This window comes from Rhinopithecus roxellana, chromosome 5, assembly GCF_007565055.1.
Source record: "Rhinopithecus roxellana isolate Shanxi Qingling chromosome 5, ASM756505v1, whole genome shotgun sequence".
NCBI lineage: Eukaryota > Metazoa > Chordata > Mammalia > Primates > Cercopithecidae > Rhinopithecus > Rhinopithecus roxellana.
In genome coordinates, this window is record NC_044553.1 from 78,334,979 (window position 1) to 78,344,916 (window position 9,938).

At 48.5% G+C, this 9,938-nt stretch overlaps 1 protein-coding gene across 5 annotated transcripts; it reads right to left on the bottom strand.

Annotated features, from left to right (window-relative positions):
- Positions 1 to 3,632: 3,632 nt before the first annotated feature.
- On the bottom strand, positions 3,633 to 9,667 carry LOC104672151 (cytochrome P450 1A1). Of its 5 annotated transcripts, none has more exons than XM_030931241.1 (8): positions 9,539 to 9,667; positions 7,330 to 7,427; positions 6,364 to 7,214; positions 5,681 to 5,807; positions 5,507 to 5,596; positions 5,291 to 5,414; positions 5,059 to 5,145; positions 3,633 to 4,866 (listed from the first exon to the last, which is right to left on the bottom strand). In XM_030931241.1, the coding sequence occupies exons 2-8, from the start codon at positions 7,334 to 7,336 to the stop codon at positions 4,581 to 4,583; spliced, it is 1,572 nt and encodes a 523-aa protein (XP_030787101.1). In that variant the 5' UTR covers positions 7,337 to 7,427; positions 9,539 to 9,667; the 3' UTR covers positions 3,633 to 4,580. The 5 variants fall into 5 exon arrangements, with proteins under 5 accessions (XP_030787101.1, XP_010374166.1, XP_010374167.1 ...); XM_010375864.2 differs by having other exon boundaries at positions 6,364 to 7,217; XM_010375865.2 differs by lacking the exon at positions 7,330 to 7,427 and having other exon boundaries at positions 9,539 to 9,656.
- Between the last annotated feature and the right edge of the window lie 271 nt (positions 9,668 to 9,938).

The following is a 9,938-nucleotide window of genomic DNA, read 5'->3' on the forward strand; positions in this document are numbered from 1 at the left end:
ACAGGTGTGAACCACTGCACCTGGCCATGATTTTCTTCATATATTATATGATATATATCATATTATATATAATATGATATATTATATCATATATCATATGTCATATATCATATACTATATTATATATCATATTATATATTATATTATATGTCTATTATAGTTTAGTGTTGTTCATTTCTTAAAATTTTATGTCTTTTTGTAGTCTCTTTTCATCTACAAGTTTTCCCTCCATCCCTTTCCTTTCCTTATAGATTTTCTGTTGAAGAACCCAGGCCTTTTGACCTACAGAGTCTTCCAAAGTCTGAATTTTACTGACTGCACATTCATGTTGCAGTTCACGTCCCTTCATCCTCTGTATTTATTGCGAATTGGCAGCTGGTTCCAGAGGCTCGGTCAGCCTCCAATGCAATCCCTTTGACAACACTGTAGATGCTGTTGTGTTCGTTCATTAGGAGTCACATGACGTCTGATTTTCTCTCCTTTTATGATGTCAGCAGTTGTTAGGCACAATGTTTAGATCTATTGATTTATTGGTGGCTACAAAATAATGACACTCCAATTCTATAATTTCTTTTTCACATAATAATTGATTTTTTTTTTTTTTTTTTTGAGACGGAGTTTTCGATCTTTGTTGTCCAGGTTGGAGTGCAGTGGCATGATCTCAGCTCACTGCAACCTCCGCCTCCCGGGTTCAAGCGATTCTCCTGTCTCAGCTTCCCAAACAGCTGGCATTACAGGTGCCCACCACCACACCCCACACCTGGCTAATTTTTGTATTTTTAGTAGAGACACAGTTTCACCATGTTGGCCAGGCTGGTCTTGAACTCCTGACTTCAGGTGATCTCGGCCTCCCAAAGTGCTGGGATTACAGGCATGAGCCACTGCGACCAGCTGGAATATTTTTAACAGATGCTTCTTTCTAATCTATTTGGTTCTTTATAGGTATAGTTCATATAGGACAGGTAGAATAAATTCTTGATTTTTTTTTTTTTTTTTGTTTTTTTTTTTTTTTTTGAGACAAAGTCTTACTATGTCATCCAGGCTGGAATGCAGTGGTGTGATCTCAGCTTACTGTAACCTCCACCTCCTGGGTTCAAGCAATTCTCGTGCCTCAGCCTCCTGAGTAGCTGGTATTATAGGCATGTGCCACCATGCCCAACTAATTTTTGTATTTTTAGTAGAGACAGGGTTTCACCATGTTGCCCAGGCTGGTCTCGAACTCCTGGCCTCCAGTGATCCACACACCTTGGCTTCCCAAATTGCTGGGATTACAGACATGAGCCACTGCACCTGGTCAATTCTTGATTCTTTACCTTTGTTTTTTCGCTTCTCACGTTACTTAGTTGGTTCCTATAAAGAACCAGCTCTCTTTAAAAAATAAAAGTATAAACTTATGAATTCTAACACATTTGATGGGTTTTAATCCATAGCAGTTATTATTATTAATGACACTCAAATTGTCCTGTCTCCCAGAGTTGGAGCCTCTTCAAGTCAGCTCCAGAATGACTTGATAAACTCCTGGTAGTGTTTGTAGCATCCTTACTATCTGGTATGACCAAGCGTCTCAGGCTTGTCTTTTATATTCCTCATCCCAGATTTACGATAACTGTTTCTCCAAAAAGCCCTGAATCACAATCCAAAGAGCTGGGATTACAGACATGAGCCACCGCGCCAGGCCTTTTCTCTACCATTTAAACCATTTTGAACTGCATAAGTCACTGGTTTTTAGTATATTCACAAAGTTGTTCAACCATCACCGCTCTCTAATTCTGGAATATTTCCATCACCCCTAAGTAAACTCTGCATCTCCCAATTCCCTCTGCCCCATATTCCCTGGCAACTGCTCATCTACTTTCTGTCCCTATAAATTTACCTATTCTGGACTTTTCGTACACATGGAGTCATACAATACATGGCCTTTCGTGTCTGACTTCTTTCACATAGCATGCTTTCATGACTTGTTTATGTATATAGCATAAATGCAAGTTATTAAGTAGAAAATATAAATCAATACGAGAATGATTGAGCACCAAATTTCTCATCTCCCCCCTCCCCCCACCCCGCCGCCGCCGCACAAAGCAGGTTGCTGCAGCTGACTTCAGCTTGGTTGTTCCTTGAAGTAGTCTGAAGCTCCTGGTGAGCAGGAGCCATCTACCCCTGCCAGGAAGCACGATGCATGGACAGCAACTGCTGGCCACTACGCAATGCTTCAGGAAGAAAGCTGGTCTGGGGTGGGGTAGGGAGGTCACATCCCAAGGTGTGTCTCCCTTCAGCCCCTTAGTCAGAACAACTCCTGGCTATGTGGGTCCAGCTTCTGACATACTTGGCATCACCACCACTTTGCCATCCCAGATGGACAGTGGTTTTCAGCATTGAGATGTGGGTTCTAATGTGGTTGCAGAACCTAAACCAGGGCATGAAGAGTGAGGAATAGATTACAACTGCTGAGCTGAGAACCCCTCTCCCCATAAAACTGTGACCAGAGTCTACCCCCTTGGACTTCAACAACTAATGCTATCAGTCCCAAGTGAGAGACTGCCTCTCATCCTTCAAGGAAGGCTTGGCTCAGATAGCCTCAAGACCTGGAGCCAGGCTCAGTGGCTCATGCCTGTAATCCCAGCACTTTGGGAGGCCGAGACAGGTGGATCACGAGGTCAGGAGATCAAGACCATCCTGGCTAATATAGTGAAACCCCATCTCTACTAAAAATACAAAAAATTAACCAGGCGTGGTGGCAGGCGCCTGTAGTCCCAGCTACTCAGGAGGCTGAGGCAGGAGAATGGTGAGAACCTGGGAGGTGGAGCTTGCAGTGAGTTGAGATCGTGCCACTGCACTCCAGCCTGGGCAGCAGAGCAAGACTCCATCTCAAAAACAAACAAACAAACAAAAAAGACCTGAAAATCTCTCCCAGTGCCTACTCCCCCACCCAGCGCCACCCCCAACTCTGGACCCCGCCTCCCGTATGCATCTGTCTGGTAGAGCTCTGACCACAGTGAGTTGAATGATGTGTTTATGTGTCAGTTTCCTCAACTATTTTGGGAGGTTCTTGAAAGCAGGGACTGCATTATATTCACTTGATATCCTTATTGCCTAATTCAGAGAATATTGTTCATCAATTTGTGATAAGTTAGAGAGGGAATAAGTCAGCATAGTGATTAGGAGTCTTCTTCTGGCCGGACGATGTGGCTCATGCCTATAATCCCAGCACTTTGGAAGGGTAAGGCGGGTGGATCACTTGAGCTCAGGAGTTTGAGACCAGCCTGGGCAACATGGTGAAACCCCATCTCTACAAAAAATACAAAAAAAAAAAAAAAAAAAAAAAAAATTAGCCATGGTGGCATGTGCCTGCGGCCCAACTACTCAGAGGCTGAGGTGAGAGGATCGCGTGAGCCCAGGAGGTGGAGGTTACAGCGAAACAAAATGGTGCCACTGCACTCCAGCCCGGACGACCTGAAGACACTGTCTCAAAAAATAGAGTCTGTCCTTCAAATAGACTGCCTAAGTGTGGCAGCTTCAACTCTTCACTGCTCCTCCTCTTCTTCCTCCCTACAGTAAAACCCCACACAGAATGGGGTTCAGGGTAAGTATTTAGATGAGTGATGAATCATTTAAAATTTAAAAATCTCCACCTATAGGATTTCTGAACAATATCTTTATTTAGCTCAGGTAGTTGTTCTTACACATTTTGGATACTTGGGTTAGAACTTTCCCTATTACATTAAATCAATGGTTCTTAAGCTCTTATGCAAGCATGTAAGCACAATGCAGGCTAGAATAGAAAGATTGTTGTGTACAAACATTAAAAATAGACATTTTATTACAAGAGTGTAGAGAAGGGAGACCAATAGAAGGTAATTGAAATACCACAACCTCACTCCAGCCCCAATCCTGGTGCCTGAATATGTGCACTGCCTCTGCGCTCTGCTCCCCGTAGACACAAGTCCCCAGCCCCTCCTGGACAGCAACAAGGGTTTTACAAGGCCAGAAGGCAGCCCTGTTTGTTCCTGCCTACAGGAAGGGCAGAGGAATGCGATATTCCCAGGAACTGTGTCCTAGACCCATAGGACCAGATTGCTCAGCCTAGTTCAAGTAGTGAGACTACCTCTGTGCCAGTATCCTGGGCTGTCTCGTCCCTTCACTCTTGGCAGCTTCCAATTGTCAAAGATTGGACAGGGTCCTGGTGTGGCCAGTTCTAACTTGCTCAAACCAGTCAGCACCTGCACAGAGCCAGCTAGCTGCTGGGCCCAGGGGCTTCCAGAGAGTTCTTCAGAGCTTCTCGGAGGCCTAAGGACCTCCTAACTCTAGCAGGCCTCCTAGCTCAAGCACCACAACTTGGGAAGGCTCCATCAGCATCTGTGTGGCCCTGTTTTACCTGTTGTCTGTGGAGGGTGTGCAGAGGCAAGTCCAGGGTAGGGGCAGGCAGTATCCCTTAGGCTTGCCCACAGCCCAGATAGCAAAACTGTAGCCAGATCAGTGTCTATGAGTTTCAGGCTGAACCTTAGATCACTTAGGCCAGCCTGCCGATCTGGCTGCCCAACCAGACCAGATAGAAGAGTCTAGGCCTCAGGGCTCTCAAGCACCTAAGAGCGCAGCTGCATTTGGAAGTGCTCACAGCAGGCGTGCTTCATGGTCAGCCCATAGATGGGGGTCATGTCCACCTTCACACCCGGTGGCACGCTGAACTCCACCCGCTGCAGCAGGATGGCCAGGAAGAGAAAGACCTCCCAGCGGGCAATGGTCTCACCGATGCACTTCCGCTTGCCCAAGCCAAAGAGAATCATCTTCTCACTTAGCACCTTGTTGATAGCACCATCAGGGGTGATAAACCGTTCAGGTAGGAACTCAGATGGGTTGACCCATAGCTTCCTGTAACCAGAGGGAGACAACTGAAGTGGCAGCTCAGGGCTCAGAAGCATCAAGTGAGTGGAGCCCCAACCCTAAAGGATAGAGGACAGGCAAGCAGCCCATGGACAGGAGGATCAATGCAATGATAGTATTAATAATATATAAGAGCTTAAGAGGGTAGACCCAGCCTTTCCTCTGCACCTCTGAACTTACTCGTCATGGTTGATCTGCCACTGGTTCACAAAGACACAACGCCCCTTGGGGATGTAAAACCCTTTCAGACTTGTGTCTCTTGTGGTGCTAGGGAGAAAGGAAGCTCAGTCAGGCTCAGGGCAATAGGCAAATCTCCCTGTCTCCCACGCTGTGTCCCTCCCACTAACCCTAATCAGGTATGTGGTCTGGAGTAAGACCAGTAACAGACAGCAGTGTCTCCATGGGGCCTTACCTGTGGGGGATGGTGAAGGGGACGAAGGAGGAGTGTCGGAAGGTCTCCAGGATAAAGGCCTCCATATAGGGGAGATGGGATCTGTCAGAGAGCTGGGGTGGCCGTGACCTGCCAATCACTGTGTCTGCAGAACACAGAGAACAAGATGGATTCAGGGGCTGCCTAGACTTGGCCAGGCCCCTGGCACTGACCCCTTTGAAGGGAGCCACTACCTACCTAGCTCTTCTTGGATCTTTCTCTGTACTCTGGGGTTCGTCACCAAATACATGAGGCTCCAGGAGATAGCAGTTGTGACTGTGTCAAACCCTGGACAGGGTAGAACAGAAGAAGTTAGGCAGGCGGCAGGTCAGGGCACTTGAGCACAGGAAGGACACATGGGGTAACTCATACCAGCTCCAAAGAGGTCCAAGACGACATTAATGATTTTCTCATCTGACAGCTGGATATTAGCGTTCTCATCCAGCTGCTTCTCCTGACAGTGCTCAATCAGGCTGTCTGTGATGTCCCGGATGTGGCCCTTAGGTAGGGAAAGTCCACAGGTGAGCAAGATCTCAAACCCAGAGCTACCTCTCCATCCAGGTCTGGTCCTTCACTATTCCTAGCATCTTTGTTCTGGAGGTGATGCCCCCTGAGGCTGTTGTCCCAGCTTCTCTCTGCCTCTGCAAGGCTGTCTCCTACTACCTTAGAATGCTGCTAGTCCCAACTTAAGGGACAGCTGACACACAGCATCTTGTACTGTTATCACCTGGATGTGCTCTTTATCTTCTTTCTATTATGAGGCCAGGAGATGAACTCTTTAACTCTTCCTGGCTCCCTCAACAACTGCCCCAGGGTCTGGCATGTAATGGCTATTCAGTGGCTATTGCTGTCTGGTGGAAGCATGGAAGGGTTAGTCAAGAAAAGGCTCTATTTCCCTGCCAAGGAAGAAGACTATTCCACAACTGGCTTCAAGATCCCAGGTTGAAGCCTCCCTGAGAACTTGCCAAGCCCCATACAGTTCCTCTTACCTCTGACCTCCCAGGCCCTGACCCCATCGGCTTCCCACCATCCACCTGCCTTTCCCCAGACTGTACCTTCTCAAAGGTTTTGTAGTGCTCCTTGATCATCTTCTGTATGAAGCTTTGGAACTTCTCATTCAGGTCCTTGAAGCCATTAAGGGAACGGTTGGGCAGGTAGCGAAGAATAGGTATGAAGTCAGCTGGGTTTCCAGAGCCAACCACCTCCGAGAAATTATTATTCAGGAGGACTAGGCTAAGCAGTTCTTGGTGGTCGTGGTCATAGCGCTGGCCAAAGCAAATGGCACAGATGACATTGGCCACTGATACCACCACATACCTGTAGGGGTTAAAGTGCCCGGGCCCTGCCATCTGCTCCTGCAACTTGCTGATCAGGACCTCAGCCTCCTTGCTCACATGCTCCTCCAGGTAGCAGGAAGACGAGGAGGCTGGGTCAGAGGCAACAGAGAAACTTTTCAGGCCATTCTGGGCCAGGCGCCGGCGGGCAGCCCACACTGGTCCAGAGTCTGGGCCGAAGGACATGCTCTGGCCATTACTGATGAGGGTGAAGCTGTAGAGGTTGGGCCGGCCCTTGAAATCATCACCCTGCTGCACCAGGGCCTGCCGGATGGTGTCCAGGCCGCTCAGCACCAGCACGGGTGTGGAGCCAATGCGAATCTGCAGCACGTCCCCATACTGCTGGCTCATCCTTGACAGTGCCAGGTGTGGGTTCTTTCCCAGGGTCAGCATGTGCCCAATCAGGGGCCAGCCCCATGGCCCTGGTGGATTCTTCAGGCCTTTGGGGACCCGAGGTCTTGAGGCCCTGATTACCCAGAATACTAGACAGAAGATGACAGAGGCTAGAAGAAACTCCGTGGCCGACATGGAGATTCGGAAAAGCATGATCAGTGTAGGGATCTTGGAGGTGGCTGCTGAGAGAAGGGGCAGGAAGAAAAAAAATCAAGCCATCAGATTGAGGAATGAGAAGAGCCAACATCCTAGAGTATCAGGGAAAGGGGAAACTTTTCCATCAGAATTGCTTACTGAGCATGAAGAAGAGGATGAGGTGGGGAGAAGTTGTTGAGCTACCACTGTGGGCTAAGAATTTCACAGTCCTTCTTCATTCAGCACCAGCCACAAATCTATGAAGTAGGCTGCAGTGAGGCTCAGAGAAGATAAGTAACTTACCCAAGGTCACACACCCAGAAAGTGTTGGATGCAGACTCCCAAGCCAAGTTGCCTAATTCCAGAATGCTTTCTCTTAACTGCTGTACCAATCTAAAATGACATCTTCCAATGTCAATCTGTGATTTTCACATAGTACCAGTACTGTTACTTACTTCACATTTTCCTAAAATCGACTGTAAATCTATCTACATATCATCATAAACAATATATGTGTGAAAGTACAACTTTGATTTTTCCCCTAACACATTAAAATAAACACATAATCAATGTGTATCACCCCAAGTCCTACCCACCACACTTAGGAAAACCATGTTCTCAGGGGGAATTAGGGATCATCTGATCCTTTAGCCTCATTTAACATTTGGGGGAAGCAGCACTGACTTGCCCAAAGTCCCCCAGCAATCAGTGACAGAGCCAGGACTCAGACTCTTTAGGGACACTTCCCTGGAAATTTCTAGCTGCTGTCACATGTACCTCCTTTTGAAGAGTGGTCAGATCAATGAAGGAATTTTCCCAGAACCCTCAGTTCTCTGCTGCTCAATCCCAGGATGCAGGAAATCCCACCAGACCCCAGGACAGAGTAAAGAAGAGACAGGGGACAGGATGGCCACTTCCCAAACCACATTGCTCTCAACCCCAGCTCTCTGAATTCAACTGACCCACAGTTTAAAGGCAGCTGGAGACCAGCTAGATTGAGCTCTTTAGTCAGAGAAATCCAGGCCAAGGTTTTTTGGTTTTTTTTTTTTTTTTTTGGCTCAATTCTCAATGAATGAACAGTTTGGACCTCCCCCTTTTGCAGGTTACCAGAGAACAGAGAATAAATGGAAGGTTCCCACTAGGCTGTAAGAAAACCCCAGACTGGAATCAGGGAAACCAGGAATGGATCTAAACTGAAAGGAAACTGAGACAATACTTTCTCTGTAAGCTTGACCTAAAAAAGTGTTTAAATTCATAAACCACTCTCTCCAACATATCAGGCATCTGCCCGCTACCCTGGACTGGAGGTCAGTAGACCCAACATTATAGTCAAAGTGATCTTGGACTGCACATTTTACTTTTCTGGGGTCCAATTTCAACACTTGAGAGAGGGTGAGACAAGATCCCTCAGTTCAGAGTGCCCAGCTGGATCCAGAGGGAAGAGGAAACTCAGATCTGCCATGGGGAAGCTGACAGTCTTAACAGTGAGGCTCCCCACAGGAGAACCACAAGACAGGGAGATGGATGGTTCCTACCACAAGTATTATAGCGGAGGGAGGCTTCCTGGAGGGGCTAAATCACACTGGATCCCAGAGTGAACAGAGGACAGTACCAGGCTTTGGTGTGCCATGGTGTCCCCTTCTGCACAATGGGTGTCCCAAGGACCTGCAGCCTTTGTAAGATGGTAGGAGGCCAAGGGAGATGTGACTGGTGAGTTTTTAGGGACTGGTATTTCTAGCTCCCTGCAGTTGGCAATCTGTCACCCTGATTGTCTACCAGCAAAGGACAAAGAAGATGGTCAATGAGATAGGAAAGGCCTGGGACTCCTGCACAGATCTGCCTCTATTGTCTCAGCTGTCTAGGACATCTCAGCACTGACAAGCCACCCTTGGGAGGGTAAAATCTGCCAGGGGTAGCTTCTTAGGCTAGGGCAGGGTATAGCTGGTAAGAACCCAGCCAACCCCCTCCTTTCATCCTGCCCACCCAAGGAGAAGCGCCTGTCATCAGAAAGCCTGAGGGAGGGGCTGCACATATTCCAGCCTGCCAGGTGGCCTTGATGGGGAAGCCCCATGGTGGGCAGGGAGTCACTTACTAGGGGATGGAGCTGGAGCCTGGGTCCTGAAGTCCTGAATGAGATGCCATCCATATCTAGAGGTCTGGTACCAGCTGTGGGACCATGGGCAAGTCCTCCTCTTCCCCTGGCCTCAGTTTCCCCACTAGGGGGCTAGACTGCCTGATCACTAAAAACACTCTGAGCCTCCCTTTTTGGAGGTGCTAGACAGGTAGCTACCTAGGAAGTCCTGGAGGCACCAAAATGTTCCTTTTATCGGGAGAGAAGGGGCAAGCCAGAAGCCCCCCAGCAACTCACCTGTGGCTGTAAGGAGGTACTGAGCTGAGCTGGGAAGAGTGGACTCTTAGAGCCTGGGATCACAAGGATCAAGGAAGGTTCCAAGGAACTGTCACCTTCAGGGTGAGGGTGAAGGCACTGCTACCTTTATAGGCGGGCTCATACGTGTGGCCACGCCTCCTTCCCTGGAGCGTGCTGAGATGGAGGGAGGAGCCCCCTGAACCGGGCTGGTCTCTCTGGGATAGGAGGAAAAGGTGGAGGAGGGCAAGGGGATGGGGGAGGGCGGGGAGTGGGGGGGTGGGGGAGGGATGGGGGTGGGGGAGGGCAGAGGGGGTGGGCAGGAACCCACTATGGGACACCTCATCTCGGTGCCTGTACATAGAGGGGTGAGGGCTGGGGACACCTGGAAGCCCCAGTTCCA

Excerpts from the sequence above, each read along its gene's own strand:
- LOC104672151 (XM_010375864.2), bottom strand. Across the intron at positions 5,146-5,290 it reads CCCTTCACCATCCCCCACAG|CACCACAAGAGACACAAGTC; the intron begins GTAAGGCCCCAT and ends CTTTCTCCCTAG. Across the intron at positions 4,867-5,058 it reads TGGCAGATCAACCATGACGA|GAAGCTATGGGTCAACCCAT; the intron begins GTAAGTTCAGAG and ends CTCTGGTTACAG.